Source organism: Corvus hawaiiensis, chromosome 5 (genome assembly GCF_020740725.1).
Source record: "Corvus hawaiiensis isolate bCorHaw1 chromosome 5, bCorHaw1.pri.cur, whole genome shotgun sequence".
In the NCBI taxonomy this organism is placed as follows: Eukaryota; Metazoa; Chordata; class Aves; order Passeriformes; family Corvidae; genus Corvus; species Corvus hawaiiensis.
Window position 1 is genome coordinate 61,229,481 of NC_063217.1, and position 16,663 is coordinate 61,246,143.

Consider the following 16,663-nt stretch of genomic DNA (forward strand, 5'->3'; position numbering starts at 1 on the left):
ATCACTTCTTTTTGCCTGTGGAGGTTTTCAGGCATCACAGAAGTTGGCACTTCAATAAAGAGTGAGTTTCACTGACGTTTTCCATGTATCATCTTTAGAATACTGTAGCTAGATGTTTAATCTACTTTGTAAGACACCCAGTAATAATGGTGAGAAAGTGCTCAATTTTATTGGCATTTCAAAACATGAAAAGAGAAAAATAATAAATCCATCAAAAGTGTGGCAAAGGATATTGGACAGAAGAGCACAAAGAGTGGTCATCTGTAACAACGTAACACAACTGGCACTTCCCAATGCAAGAGACCTAAAAAAAGGGAAAACATGTACATAATTGTAAAAGCTTGTACATTTTTTTACATTCTCATCACACCAAGAAAAGAAACTTCATCCTGTAATGGTTGAAAGTAAGTTGGCAGAAAGTTGAAATTGCATCCATTTCAGTGCATTTTTTGGCCATTTCTATGAAAAGTGAATTTGATTTGAGCAACCTCAGGAGCACTGAGAAGATCCCTGGGGAAGCCATGGAACGTGAGCTGCAGCATATTTAGGAGGTTTAGGCTGTGTGAATGGGGTTATTTGAGTCCCCAGAGAGAGATGGTGGCAAATACAAAAGGAAAATCATAGAATCACAGAATGATTTGGATTGGAAGGGACCTCAAAGACAATCTAGTTCCAACCCCCCTGCCTTTCACTGGACCAGGTTGCTCAAAGCCCCGTTCAACCTGGCCTAGAATACTTCCAGGGATGGGGCACCAGCAGCTTCTCTGGGCAGCCTGTGCCACACCACCCTCACAGGGAAGAATTTCGTCCCAGTATCCAATCTACGCCTACTCTCAGTTTGAATCCATCACCCCATGTCCTATCACTACGTGCCCTTTAAAGCAGTTCTTCCAACAAACGACAGGGATGCTTACTCTTCTGCCGCACGGGATGTATTTTAGGCTGAGGGCCGTACATTTTTAGCGTTTTAACGCTGTGACTGAGCCCACGTAACGCCCGGAGAGAGCTGGCAGGCAGCCTGAAGGACGCAGGGCCCTTGGACGGCCGCAAGAAGGGCAGCGCTACCCCTACGGGAAAACTGCTCCTCCAAACTGCCTTTTCCTAGAAGAACCCCTTTCCCTTCCCGCTCCCCGCCCGGGGCCGCCGCTCCCACCCTTCCCACGGCCGCTCCCACCCCCGCGCCGGACGCGATCCGAGCTGGCACCGCCCCCGCGCCCGCCCGGCCCGGCAGCAGCCCCGCCCGCTCCCGCTCCGCTGCGCTCCACGGCCGGGGCCGCCAGCGCCGCTCCCGCCGGATCCGCTGAGGCTGCTTCCCTGCCGAGCCGGGGGCAGCGGCGCCTGGCCCGCCGGGGAGCCGGGAGGCTGCGCCGCTCCCCGCGCCGAGTGGCGGTGCTGGTGCCTCCGGTGCGGGAGCAGACCGGAGCTGGCGGAATAGGCGCTCCGGCCCCGCCGCCGCTGCCCAGCGGAGCCAGAAGGGAAGAGGCTGAGCAGGGCACCCGCGCATTGTGCGAGCCCGCATGGGCACAGCGCGGGGGCGCGGCCGCGGGGCTCCTCCGAGCCTCTCGCTCGGCCCCCGGCATCGTCCGTAGTCGGGGGGAGCCGCGCTCGGGCATGGGGGATGCTTTTGTGCGCGGCCGCGGGCGCAGCAGCGGGTAGCGGCGGCTCCGGCGGGGCCGGGGCTGCGCTGGCGGGCCAGGTCGGGCTCCGCGCTCAGCCGCAGCCCTCCCGGCGAGAGCTGCTGGGCGCGATGCTCAATTAGGCGGCCTGAGCCCTTGCGAGCGCGGCGGGCAGGCGTAGCAGCCCGTAGCGGAGCTGGGAGGGCGGGCAGGGGGCTCCCCATGGCGAGCAGCCGGAGCATCGAGCTGGAGCACTTCGAGGAGCGGGACAAGCGGCAGCAGCGCTCCGGGCCGCGGCGCGGAGGCTCCGGGTCCGGCGGCGGCGCGGGGCCGCGGGGCAATGGGCTGGTGCCCAGCCCGGCGCACAGCGCCCACTGCAGCCTCTACCGCACCCGCACCCTGCAGGCGCTCAGCTCCGAGAAGAAGGCGCGCAAAGCCCGCTTCTACCGCAACGGGGACAGGTACTTCAAGGGCTTGGTGTACGCCATCTCCCCCGACCGCTTCCGTTCCTTCGACGCCCTCCTGGTGGAGCTCACCCGGTCCCTGTCGGACAACGTGAACCTGCCCCAGGGGGTGCGCACCATCTACACCATCGATGGCAGCAAGAAGCTCACCAGCCTGGACGAGCTGGTGGAAGGTGAGGGGGGGATGTCAAAGTCCGGCTGGAGGTGGTCATGGGACCTGGTGGGTTGCGCTGGGGTGAGCTTCCCAGTCGGTACCCGGATCAAAGCGGAGGGGTCGCCTTGCTGAAAACTGGCGGCCACAGAGCCCATGAGGGCAAGTGGCCGGGGTTGCCCGCTGCTGTGAGGGGCGGTAGGGCCTCGTTTCCCCAGTGGGGACCATCCACTTCTCCCGTCACCCCGTCTGCTGCCGTCTGCTGCCGTCTGCATGCGCTGGGCTTGACTCCAATGGTAGTTAAGCAGCAGGTGCTCTTTTCATCTGCAAGAACTGTAAAGTTCTTGGTTACCTTCCCTTCCTAAGAGAGGGAAATGCTGTAATTAAGTTCTCGAAGTATCATTGTGGCCTCACAGTGGCTTCACCCTTCAGAGAGGAAGCCCCTGTGCTGTGAAAAAAGGGTATCTATGTCCTACCACTTATTAAAACTAATAGGTGTAAAGTCTTGATTTCAGCTGTGATCAGAGTCCATGTTAAAAGAGGGACTTTTCTACCTTGTCTGACTTTCTAAAGCATGTTATAGAATCAGATGTATTTCAGAGTTGTTCCTAAGTAGCTTTTCATGATGGGACTTAGCTGTTAAGGTTATGTAGACCTTGCAAATCTGAACAGAGCAGCACTTGACTGTCTCAAAATGGGGCCAGAAGTACTGTTTTGTGAATGAAACGTATCCCTGTTGTTTGCGGGAAGTGATAATTATCGGAATGAGGAGCAGAAGCAGAATTCCCCATTCTTTTCATGTGATCTCTTAAAATACAGTTTAAGCTCATCATTGCCTGCTTTCCAAGTGCACAGGTTGTGTTGTGCACACTGCGAGGTTTGTAATGAATTTGCACTTGATGGTTGTCCTCAGGTATTTAATACATCAGCCACTGCAGTCTTCAACCCTGTGGCTCTGTGTGCCAGGTGTAGCTGGTTTGCATTAATGAAGAAAGATTTGTAGGCCTTCCAATGCCTCCTGCTTCCTCAGCTTTTAGCTGCCTATCCTTCGGTTTGGAAGCTTTCCTTTTCAAAGCAGTGCTGAATCGCATCTGGAGAATTTGATGAGAAAGGGAACCTGAAGATGTTTATCTAATCCACCAGTAAGGGTACTGGGAGTTAGGGACCAGTTGCTCCACAACATGGAAGAGAAATGGGAAGGGTACAGCATTTGCTGTGCCAGGTGGGTCTCCCTCAAAAAAGGTATGCATGGAAGGGCACCTTCCTGATAGTAACGTAGTGCTGAGGACTTACGTGATCTACTGTAAGGCTGTTCTACAGTGAAAACAGAGGAGATATAAAATCGTTGTGGAGTGAAATGCTGACCCTGTGGTGATAAATGATGTAAAAAAACTTCTTCATTATTTGGTGGTTAATTTAGAGACACCTTAAAAAAATACGGTATGCTGAAGTGGTGACAGAAGGGAAAGGAGGTGAAAGTAGCAATAACATTTCAAAATGTTGCAGCAGGAATGATATTAAGCTTTTATGACTTAAAACAAAGACAGAATTACCTGCTGAACAGCAGTTTATACTCTTACAACTATAAATTTATAACTGAAAGCAAAATTTACTCTTTGTCTCTTCAATACTCATTGAAAGCGTAACCTTTGTTGTGGCTCTTCACTGGAGGAATAAAGCAAAATAAATGTCACAATCGAAATGCCATTTCCGTGCTTCCTCAATTAAATGAAAGGGGGGAAAAAAGAGTTCCAATTATGTAGTTGTCTATCCATGACCAATACAACTCTCAGGAATCTTAAGAAAATCCTATAGCATCATAATTGGATTAGTATGTTCTCCAGTTAGCATGCTAAAAACTTCACCAGTGTAAGACTAATCACCACACAGAGAAAAGAAAGTATATATAGGAAGGAAAGGACAGCAAACAAGTAGTGAGTCTATCATTCCTTGAAATTATTTCAGTTTTTTGCCAGCTGCTTTGTTCTTGAGGTGCTGGAAGAAATTTGGTTTGGGTTCATTGTCTTTATTTCTTGTGGTTACAGCACAGCAAGCTTGCATTTCTGGTCTCGAGTAAATAGACCAACATAGGTGTTGACCTAAAGCTTGAACTGCAGAAGCACCAGAAGTAGTTTTGCATGGCGTTTTGCTGTATTGGTTTTTAATATTTTCAGAAAAGAAAATAAAACTAAAGAGCTGTAGTGCACGCCAGCCACAGGCTGAGCACCAGACAGGCCATGGCTGTGTGATGCAATACCGAGCTCACTGGTCTCTTGGCATGTTCCCAGTGTTCCTGAACTGGGACATGGAGTCACAGCAGTTCAGGTTCAGTAGTGGCAGATCTCTGCAGTGAGCAGAAGGGGAGTGCTCAGCAAACCTTGCCAAACCAAGATCTGCATTAAATCTCCCTCAGCTTCAGCCTGTGTGTGTAGCTCTTGGACAGTGACGTGTCCCAGTGCAGGAAAGCTCTTTAAGGCTTATTTCCCATTTATCAGGTTAGTATCTGTCTGGGATATAAAAGCTGGCAACATCTGTATTGTTACAAGCTGAATTGAGTCACTGATAAATGGTTTTTTGAGTTTGGCTGTGTTTGGCTATCTGTTTTACTGTTTGCCATTTTAAGAGAAAAAGCGCTAATGCATAGACATACTGAGGATATCAAATACTGCTGTTATGGGTTGAGCCAGTTAAAAATTGGACCAGAGCATGTTTATTAGTCAAAAATAGAAGCTCCCTTTTAAGCATATTGCTTTTCTTAACTGGATATGACAATCAAAAAAGCATGCTCTGCTGGACCAGCCTGAGGCAAATATAATTTATATTCTCAGCCCCTGTAGATTACGAAACAATATGGCTCGTGAGTTTGACAGTTTTCACTGTTTTCTTAGAATGGGAGGAGGGAAGAATTTCATTGTCTGCTCCTGATCTGTTTGAGCAGGCAGATCCAGAGAGGAGGTGGGGGCTGGGATTATTATGACTTTCTTATAGTTTTCTTTCTTTCAGCTTTACTGTCAGACATAACACTACTTTTTACTTTAGAATAGGAGATTCCATGTGTAATTTTATATTTGCCATTCAATATCAAAAAGGGAATAGTAGATTAATTTTTATTTTCTCCGGAGTTAGCTATTTAAGTGTTTGTCTATTTCCTTCAATGTCCCTTACAAATGCAGGTTTCCTAAAATATGACACCATGGTAGCAGAACTGTGCAGATCTTTAGTCCTGAGCTATGTGTTTTATGTGGATGTTGGTCATGCTCTGTCTCAGTATCCTTTGCTTTCATTGTCTTGTTAATGAAGGACATGGAGAATCCCGATTGTAAAAGTCTGCTGCAAAGTTGGGAGTTATTGTTGGATTTTGGGAGAGGAAACCAAGTGTAGACTTTATTCCTGAAACGAGAAGTTACACTGATTTTGCATCTAATGGGAATCCTTCTAGTTCCCTAGAAAAATGGTTGAGAGTCTTTGTTCTTTCAACAACAATGCTTAATTAATACAGTCCTTTATAAAATATCAGTAGTTTTGTCTGCATGGTTGTGCACACGATCAACAGGCATCTGTAGGGAAGTCACTGGGCAGGAGGTGGGAAGGGTCGGGGCAGGGCAGTCCTTGTGCATGGCCAGGACACATAGCACAGGGCAATATCTCATTTACAGAAATGAGCTTTGCCTCATTAATACAGAATAAGAGAATGTGTTTTGTAATGAGATGTTCAAAAATCCAAGTTTTTTCTGCCTTAGACCATTGTTGTTACTGCATATTACATTTTAATCCTGCCTAAAGTACCTGTGATTTTAGTTGATGTGCACTGTTGTATTAGGTCAAGAATATCTTTTCTCTTGTCAGGGCAAGCAGATGGTAACACCAAGTAGGCAGTTTGTATTTTTGCTTGTTTCAAAAGGTATGATTACTCTCCTGTGCTAAAGCCAGAAGCTGTAATGCTTTAAAAAAAAGAGGCAAACGTAGCAAGCTGAACAAAAAACAGTAAAAAAGAAGGCTGAAAGAAGGATTAAAAAACACTGAAAGCATATTCTTCCAAATATGTGTTCAAATCACTGTAGTGACACAGTTCTGGAGCAATGGGGTGTGGACATGAAATGTGGATGTAATTCTTAGTTAACTTCTTATCCAAGTGAAATAAAATAGTTCTACCACCATCCATCTCCTAGTTTCAGGGATGGGGGAATTGTAATTTACCTGAAGAGGGTTATTTACTTCCTGTGGAGAAGGCACATGGTGTTAGGTGTGTTTGATACCAGGTGACATTGATTGTCTTCTTAGAGCTTTTACCCTGCCAGAGCAGGAGGTTGAATTTCCAGAGGTCTCTTCCAACCCCAGCTGTTCTGTGTTTCTGTGAAAGCCTGTAGGAAGCTGTTATCTGCACCTCTTCTTGTCTAAATAAAGTCAAAATAGAACTAGTAGCAGTTAGTCATCTGCTAAAATCCTGGTTGTCATCCCGGGTTTTAAAAAGTGCATGGGGAACTCTAAGTGCTGTAGATGAGGAAAGATCGTGACGTATACAGGGTTATTAAAGGTGATATGAAAGTGAATTGTAAGAAACTAATGAGGAGGGAAGTTGCTCAAAGTAAGGAAGGGAAGAGAATATGAAATAACCCAATCCTTCATAAAAGGGGTAGTTTTATTTTTAGATCAGTCATATATGCTGTAAATATGCTGTTCTGGAAATCTCCTTGGCTTTGTGTGTGCAGAACATGGAAAGGGCACTCTGCTGTGTTTCCTAAAGTTAGAAAGAAGGTCAGTAGCCCTAATGACTACCTTGCTGTACTAAGTAATCAGCTTTTGGTACCTTCAAAGCTAAAGAGTTGCACCCAAAGAAGCTGAGGAACATAAGGTGAATAGGTGAAATCTATCTAGATACCTGCCCTGTCCTATGGGATTCACAGGGGAACACATGCTTAAAAAGTATGTAAACAGTTTTCCTTCTCTAGGGATGTTTTTGCCTGTCAGCTGTATCATTCTCTGTTCTGCAGAGTGCCATTTAAAAAGTGATGCTTTATGTGACTTTCAGGAGATAGTGGTTATTAACCTTGCAAAATACCAAGCCAGAAAACCTTATTCAGATACTTTTGTTTCAAATATCGCTACTGAGGATTTTTGAGTGTTGCACACTTAATTCCTTTTTTTGCTCACTATGTGGCATATCCACAGTTGGTTTCTAACCTAAAGCTAGGTAAAACTAAATATCTGTAAGTATTTCATTAGTAGTCTCTATTTTTAAGGACAAAAAGTCTGAATGTTTTTAGGCTATTTTTTAATGCTTAGCAGTGAGGTTTGGCTCACAAAACTTGTGCTGTAAAGAACTCCAAAAGGTCAGGCCGCTGTGTTCTCTCAAAACTGCACGTATCACACTTATGATACAAAAGGGCAGGGTGCATCCTACATTTTATTAGTGGCTAATATTGCATGGCTGAATTTAGAATAGTTCATGTAGAGGTAAAAAAAATAATCGGGGTTGAAAGAGACCCTTGAGATCATCCAGTCCAGCCACCTAGCCAGTACTGCCACTGTAACCTCTAAACCATTTCACCGTATCACCAGATCCAAATGCCTCTTAAACACCTGCAGGATGGTGACTCCCCCACCTCCCCGAGGAACCTATTCCAGTGCCTGACCACCCTAGCAGTGAAAAGTTTTTTTCTCATACCTCATCTGAATGTCCCCTGTCTCACTAAGGCCATTTCCTCTATTCCTCTTACTGCAGGCATGGCAGAAGAGACCGACCCCACCTCCTTCCAACCTCCGTTCAGGGAGTTGCAGAGAGCCACGAGGTCCCCCCTGAGGCTACTCTTCTCCAGACTAAACAAACCCAGCTCCCTCAGCCATTCCTCATAAGACATGTTTCCTAGACCCTTCATGAGCCTTGTTTCCCTTCTCTGGACATGCTGGAGCTCCTCACTGTCCTTTTTAAATTGAGGGGCCTGGAACTGGACACAGCACTCGAGGCGTGGCCTCACCAGTGCTGCGTACAGGGGAACAACCATTGCCCTGGTCCTGCTGGCTGATACAGGCCAGGATACCATTGGCCTTCTTGGCCACATGGGCACACTTTGGCTCCTGCTCAGCTGCTGTCAGCCAGCACCCCCAGGTGTCCCTTTCTGTCCCAGGCCACTCCTCACCCAGCCTGTATCGTTGCGTGGCTCAGGTGCAGAACCCCACACTTCACCTTATGGAGCCTCCTGCAGTTGTGTCCTCAGCCCAGATCGAGTCTGTCCAGGTCTCCAGCAGAGCCTTCCATCCCTAGAGCACATCAACACTTCCACCCAACTCAGTGTCTTCTGCACAGTTACTGAGGGTGCACTCGATCCCCATATCCAGATCATCCGTAAGATGTTAAACAGGACCGGCCCAGAGCTGAGCCCTGGGGAACACCATTAGCGACCAGCTTCCAACTGGGTGTATCTCCATTCACCACAGCTCTCTGGGCCCAGCCATCCAGCCCGATTTTTACCCATTGAAGGGTCCCCCACCCAAGCTGCAAGCCGCCAGTTTTTCGAGGAGGATGCTGTGGCAGATAGTGTCAAACACTTTACTGAAGTCTAGACAGACCCTAGATAGACACATCCACAGCCTTCCCCTCATCTACTAAGTGTACACCCTACTCTCCTTATCCAGGCATTTTTATCTGGAAGGGCACATTTCCTGAGGGCTGGTGTTGAAGAAATAGATGGCAAAAGAAAAACTTTGTGGATGAGTTTGTAAGTAAGCAAACCAGTATTTAGGCAGCTGATGACCTATGGCTATTTGTCGGTCAGATTGACCAGTGTAGTCTTGTTTTCTCTTTTATCCATTCTCTGTGTTCATTATCTGTATTTTCCTCTTCTGAGGGAATGGCAAGTGTTGTGTTTAAACTGTTGGCTGTCTCGAACTGGAATCCTTTTACATTGCACTTAAGCCATATACACACCACACATGCAGTTCTTGCTTCGTGGATAGTGCATCTGGTTATTAATTCAGTGCAGCTAAATTATTTAGAGGTAGGCAATGGTTCCTTGTCAACAGGCAGTGTTTCATGTCTTCTGGCTGACTTTCTACTGTTAATAAGACTTGGAAAATCAGAAGTAGACTTGCACCATTTGCTGGTTATATTGTGACCCAAAATATCAGCAGAGGTTTCTCCTTTAAAGCAAGCATATGCCCCATTTGAGGAGTTTTTGGTGGCAGCAGGATTTCTTCATGGAAGAGCTGGCACTTTTAGTTTGTTCTGGGTACTGTAATGAATCATGGGATGGATGACACATATGCTCTGTTGAAATTATGCTGTGAACTTATAAGGAGGTTTCAGACTTCTGCCAAAACTGCTCTGCAGCCTGGTTGAGCTTTCTGCTGTAGAATAGTTTGGCTGGGCTCAAGAGTCCCAGATGTCACCTACCCCTGGGATTGTTGCATTTTTTTCTGCATTTAAATAAAAATAAGAAAGCATTAATAGATCTTTCTACTTCAGTAACCTATAGTGTGCTTCTTTACCTGCAAATCTCAGTGTAATATTAGTGACTAAATTCAGGCTCTGGTCTGAAACCTGGGGAGATGATTCATGTTAATGTTGATGCTGTCAGCTGAAGATATGGTATTTACTTTCCATAGTGTAGCTGCTATGACTGTGCTAGTTAAAGCTAGTATGCATTAACTTGAAAATCTTTCAAGATTATAAATGGAAAGTGAGCCTTCAAACCATAAAATTGACCATATTGAAGTCAGCTGTGTAAATATTTGAAGTATTGTTTATGCCTCTTTTTGGAGTTGTGTCAACTTTTTAGGGCTGGTAGATGTACAAATGCAAAAAGAAAAAAAAAAGCTACAGTCTGATCAAAATGCCACTAAAGTCTCAGAAAAGATTTCCTTTGTATTTGGGATGATATGTATTTAGGTTAAACAAATGAAAAATCTCATTCAAGGCAGTCAGTGAAACAGTCAAATTTATTTACGTTCGTGATTTTTAACTATAAAGGTATCTGTTACTTTGTGAACAACGTTTGAAATCAATTTGATCGGTTCAACCCCTCTAGACCCCCTCAAAAATCAAGTATTGTGTGTTATATTTTACAAATATTCATTTTCTGGAAGATTGTGGAGATTATCAGAAGTGTGTACTTACACATGAATTAATCCCAAGCAGATTTAAAATCAGGTCATACATGAAAGCTGTGAGCAAATATGGTATATGATATTACATTTTCAGGTTCTTACCTACAAAAAATCAATGTAAAAAAGAGATAATACTTCTACAAATGACTTGATGTTTCTTCCAAATAGACGTACATAAGTGCATTTTCTACTTTGGAGGATGGCTAAAATAATTTAAACAATAGCACACCTTTATTAATGCTTGCTTATCAAGGGATGGTGTTTTCTCAGGCATGCTTTTAAAATACACTATTCTATAACTTTATAAGTGTGATTTAAGTTACCCCTGCCATTTTTTTCTTTACATATTTTCATCTGTTAAGTAGTCAATTGTATACCCCATTAAACAAATAATAACTCGTTCCTAGAAAACCATTCTTTATCCAGAGAGCAGCAATTGGCTTCCTCATTATGTTGTTTATTGGGGTTTTTCGTATTTTGCAAGTTTTTAAAGAGAACTTAGGAACTGTGGGTGAAGTCCTGTCTGTGGTAAAATGATTAGAAATTTAAGTAATAATTTCAAAACTTCATCCTTTGTCTTTAAGTCATGAAACAAGCAAATCTCTCAGTGAATGTGTTTTCTCACTTACAGCCCTTGCTCTAGTCTTGCCATATGTGCCTGCCTTGCAGGTGCAGTAGTAAAATCTGTTTTCCATGTGAAACTTGTGTTACTTACTTAACTTTATTTATATGTCTGGTATATGAAAGCAGGCATGGACTTTAAAACACTTACTAAACAATCTGTAATATACTAAATTCTCAAGTAATTAGACTTTCCTGTATCTGCCAACTGTAGGAAAATTTCCATTCATTTTGGCAGGTTTTATCTTTTTTTTTTTTTTTAGCTGAAATAGTTTGTGCTTCAGTTTAAATCTTGGCTAAATGCAGCTGAAACAAATAATTTGAAATTCTTTCTTATAAGTTATTACATTGTTTTAACTTGAAAGCACTTCCTGGGTTTTGTTGCTGTGGCCTCTGCTTAAAGGAAAAGAAGTAACAAGAAGAAATATGCATTGCAACCCTTTGAGATAATCAAGAAATTATTTTATTTATGCATCAAGCAAGGGAACCAGTAGGAGACAGAAAGTTTTACACTGCTATTTTAAAGAAATATAGATCCTTTTGGATTCATATTGACTGAAAATTTTATAGAAGTACAGTTTCTGCTGTCCTATAGGGTACTGTAGTACAGCAGGGACAGATAATGGGTCACACTCCATGACAGTACAAAAAAGATGCTCTCTTTATGAATATGAGTCTGTAAAAGACAAAGCCAGCATGCCTGTTGAAACTCTTCTGTGATAAATCCTTGAGCTAAGGGACCTTTTGTCCTCTACCTTTACTTTATGTAAAGCAATTAACTTACTTCAAATTTGAGACTCTGTTTCTGAGTAGCTTTAATTTTTATTTATTTTTTTAAACTTTTTAAATTTAAATTTCAGCCCTGAGATTTAATTTTGAATTACCTTGTGTGCATTTGTTGGGGTTTTTTAAATGGTCTAGAAAGTGCATGGGTTTTGAGTTGAAAAGGGTAATTCTGAACATGCTCTATGATGGTGAATTTTGAAGTATTTTGCAGAATTTATTTGAAACTCTTTTGCACACAGCTAACTCCTAAGTGTTTGTGCTGGTTTTGGCTCGGATAGAGTTAATTTTCTTCATGGTAGCTGGTATGGGCTATGTTTTGTGTTTATTTTTGAAACAGTGTTGATAACAGGGGGATGTTTCTGTTACTGCTGAGCAGGGCTCACACAGAGCCAAGGCCTTTTTGGCTTCTCACACCATCCCACCAGTGAGTGGGCTGGGGGAAAATAAAGTTGGGAGGGGACACAGCTGGGACAGCTGACCTCAACTGGCCCAAGTGATATTTCAGAGCATATGACATCATGATCAGCTTATAAATCTGGGGGAAGAAGAAGGAAGAGAGGGAATGTTCAGAGTTACAGTGTGTGGCTTCCCAAGTCACCATGACCATGATGGAGCCTGGCTTTCCTGGAGGTGGCTGAACACCTGCCTTGGGAAATGGTGAATGAATTCCTTGTTTGGCTTTGCACCTGTGGCTTTTGCTTTCCCTATTAAACTGTCTCTATCTCAGTCCATGAGTTGTATTTTACCCTTCTGATTTTGGCTCTTCTGTCCCACCGAGTGGAGGGTGCAGATGGCTCTGGGGCGCTCAGTCTGGAGTTACACCCTGCTAGGTTCTACATCATGCAGGAGGGTAATTGGAGAGGGGAGAATAACAAAATTATCAGCAGGTGTAATTAGTAAGCCTACTGGAATGAATTAGAGCTACCAGCTTCTTGAGGCACTTCTCATTTGGCAGCACTGGGTTTAGAGACAGGCTTACTGGCAATTGTTCAGAAAACAAGCATAGTCCTTTGAATCTAGTGCTAGAGGATGTAGAGGGTGAAGCCTTTGCTTTCTATTGTAGCTGAGCTGCTGCAACAAAACTTGAATATCTCATGCCATTTTGCAATAACAAGATAGAAGAGGAAAACAGCTGTTGAAAGAGATGTGCACATCTTTAGAATCATAGGATATCTTAGTTTGAAAGGGACTTTCTGAAGTCATCTCCTTCAACATCTTGCTCAGGTTTGATAAAATCAGATTGCTTGGAGATTTGCTACAATTTAGCATGTATTTCTGGGGCAGCACAAGCTTCTAGACTGCCACACTCCTTACAAAGCTGTGTGGAATTTGGGGTTCTTTTTCTCCTGCCTGTAAATTAGTGCTAGTGTGCAGCATGCAGCTCTTTTTCAAGGAGTTTATGGGCTGAAAACACCTCCTTTCTCTTAGCTGATTTTTTTTGAGAAACACAATAGTTTTGTCTATAGCAGTTTTTGTGCACCACTTGATCTGCGAATATGAGGAGTAGTGAGGGGGATGAGTGAAGAGGAACGGAACAGGCAAGGCAGTGGCATCCACAGAATCTCACCCCAGTTTCCTAGTATCTGAGTGGAATACAGTCTCAGTGATGATTGTGGAGGCAGAACTGGCTGCCAGAATTTCGCAAACAAAATTGTTGTTAACTTGGCTTAATTATAATCTGTGTTCTTTCAAATACAGCAAGTAGAGTTTCAAGAAGGTCTAAATACAAGATAAATTACAAAGCAGTGTAATTGGTATTGGAAAAGAAACAAGAAAGTCTTTCAGCTCACAGTAATTCTTCAGGGCTTTGAAAGTAGTTTAGTATCTTGCTTTTAGAACAAGCTCTGCAACTTCTAAGATAAATCAGCTCTCCAATCTAGAGCTTGGAAAGTAAAAGTGTTGTTTAAAAGTTTTCTAGAATGTACCTAAATGTAGGCGTACATTTTGTAACTCTTACAATTCTGTCCCCTAGATGAATGTTTACTCTTTATTCATCTTGCTGTGCGTGTAGGAGGTGACTTTGGTTTGTTTCACCAGTGACTTCGCGTAGCTTTAATCTTAGAACAGGTTAAGCTTTTTAAGATATAGATAGCTCTTCTGTCTGGAGCAATGGTGTATTCTGTCAGTTTGGAATGCTTACCTTTCATCCTTCTGGCAATACTTTGCCCTTCCAAGAATGTCTTGGGATGTCATCTTGTGACACCCCAAGGATGTGGGTTACACAAATAACCCAGAGTTAAAGATGTCCTTGGTTATGATTTACGTCTTGAGTATTACTGTCAGGTGTCAAAAGAGTTGTCATAAGCAGCAAGCAGTCATCCTTTTTTTTTTTTTTTTTCTTTAAAAAAACAAAACCAAACACCCCCCCCAAAACAAACAAACGAACAACCAACCAGCTTTGAATTAGGAAAGAATAGTGGGGAAGTGTAGATGTCCTATTATACTCCCACATGAATGCATTTCAAATGTATGTCATTGGTAGAAAGTCAGTAACCCCTGTTAGATTAATGTGCCTTTCAGGGTAAGGGTCTTGAGGTGCTTAAATTTAATTCTGTTAAAATTTGCTGTTGTAAAATAATTAAGCATAGACCTGGGTGTATGTATCTTGAAGTATATGATTGAGGGATAAATAGGGGAGGACCTGGATATTTGCTGTAGGAGAATGCTCTTGTCATGTTGTGAGCTCAAGTAATTTAAGCACTTGCAAAATGACTCAAAATCCAAAAGACGTCTGAAATGTCTTGAACCTCCTCATTAGTCCCTACTGCTTTTTATTTTGTTTCTAAACCAGAGGTCTTTTGAAACCTGTTGAAAGCACTGTATGAGAGTATTGTTTGGGCGGAAAGCTCTGATAATTTACAGTCCTCCTTGTTGAGCTACAGGGAAATCACTCCCAAAATATTTGTCTTTCTTGTTTTGTTTAATTTATAAATTGATGAAGTAGCTGCAAACCCCCTCAAACTGTGAACGTGTCCTCTTCTTTTCAGGTGAAAGCTATGTGTGTGCATCCAATGAACCATATCGCAAAGTTGATTACACCAAGAACGTGAACCCGAACTGGTGTGTGAACATAAGGACTGGGTCCAGTCGGTCCTTGACGTCTTTGACATCCACAAGGAGCGAAGTGAAGGAGAGTAAAGATTTCATTAAACCCAAGTTAGTGACTGTTATTAGGAGTGGAGTAAAGCCACGGAAAGCTGTGAGAATTCTGCTGAACAAGAAGACTGCTCATTCCTTCGAACAGGTCCTGAATGACATCACCGAAGCCATTAAATTAGACTCGGGTGTAGTCAAGAGACTTTGTACACTGGATGGGAAGCAGGTAGGAGAATAAACTGCTGTGGCCATCTAATAATCTAAGATGCTCTGTTTTCATAAATTGAATTCTTGTTACTGTATATGCTTTAATCTGCTTCCAAATAATGACAGTTAAAAACCACCAACTTTAAAAAAGCTTCGTTAAAATATTAATACACACCACAAAATTAGAATTGTATATCATGTAAAATAAGTGGATCTTTACATTCAAGTAAAAAAAAATATTTTTATGCCAGCTTTTTTGCATTGCCCAAAAATGTGCCTGTTGATTAAGTAATACAGTTTATTTGAAGCATTTGAACTTATTAAGATATCTATGTGTTTTCAGAAGCAGGGTCCTGTTTTCAGACTACCACATAGTGGCTTAGTGGTATAGGAAAAATATTGATGTCTTCTTCCATTGCACTTCAACAGATTGCTATTTCCAGTGGTAGTAACTGACATGAGCTGAGGTCAAGAATTTTATCTGAAATGAATAATTCTGGGAGGGTGGTCGCATCTCCGCAACTAGTTTTTTTTTGCTTTTAGTTTTCATCTCTGCAAGAACACAGCCAGGGTTAATGATGTGGTATGTGTGTGTTCTTGGACAGAAATACAAAGGAGTGGCCCGCAGGACTGGACCAGTTTAAAGTGCCAGGAATACACTTGCTGTTGATCAGTCACATTAATGACTCAGCCCTTCATAGAACAGGACTTTGATACCTGATACTTTTATTTGACACTGCTGTGGAAGTCTGACAGCATTGTGACTTTGGTAATAGAGCAGCACAGGCTGCAGATTAGATCACATTGGTATCAGGTACCTGGACTCTTGTACTGTTGACTAAACATTGGTATCCTTGCTCATTCAACAGGTACTTCTGTACACCTGCATACCTATACATCTGCATGAACTAATTGTAGAAGTTTCAGTTGTGTTCAGAGATGTGGGCATTTTTATTGTCAAGCTTTTTATAATGTTTAGTGCCTGAAAAACACTTTTTCATGGTGCAAGCTGCTAACAAATGTATTGCAGAAAAAAATGCACTGATATTGCCTTGATATGAGATCCATCTCTGGTTATGTTCGGTGTGCTTGGATACACTTCTTAGAGGGAAATATGTGAAAAGAACAACTTCTGTGTTTTGATGAAAATATAGCAAGGCAAAGGCATCGCTGAAACTCTTGATTTTCAGTGTTTGGTGGCAGCACGACGATGTGCTCTTTAGTTCTTCTAATAGGTTTGATTTTTAAAGGAGATTTGTTAATGCTACTTCTTAACAGAGAATCCTTCCTAGGAACATCCGAAATGTGTTTGTTATGTTTAATTTAAATCATAATAAAAGAGCTTTGAGGATATTTATTATGCAGTAATTAGTCTCTTCTGCCCATGAAGTGTTCTGTCACTGTCTCAGATGATTTTAGTCTTCTCAAGCAAATAGAGAGTCAGTAAGGGAAACTGCAAAAGCTGGGATTGTCAGTTCACATTCACCTCTTCTTGCGTTGTTAAAATAGCAGAAACCCACTGATCTGCATTGATATGGAAGATGCAGTAGTGCACCAGGGATCAATAAAAGTAGTTACTATTAAATATCACATATGTTGCTTGTGTGTTACCGTCACCC

General features: G+C 43.0%; 1 protein-coding gene across 5 annotated transcripts in view; it reads left to right on the forward strand.

The window, feature by feature from the left end:
* Positions 1–1,725: 1,725 nt before the first annotated feature.
* Positions 1,726–16,663, forward strand: part of DCLK2 (doublecortin like kinase 2) — an 81,439-nt gene continuing 66,501 nt past the window's right edge. For all 5 annotated transcript variants that reach the window (XR_007203713.1, XR_007203714.1, XM_048304275.1 and 2 more), the window contains exons 1-2: positions 1,726–2,253; positions 14,729–15,063. Coding sequence is in view for 3 of the 5 variants with exons in the window: in XM_048304275.1 (XP_048160232.1) it covers positions 1,839–2,253; positions 14,729–15,063 (750 nt within the window). In the remaining 2 variants the exon portion in view is untranslated. The remainder of the gene's footprint in view (positions 2,254–14,728; positions 15,064–16,663) is intronic.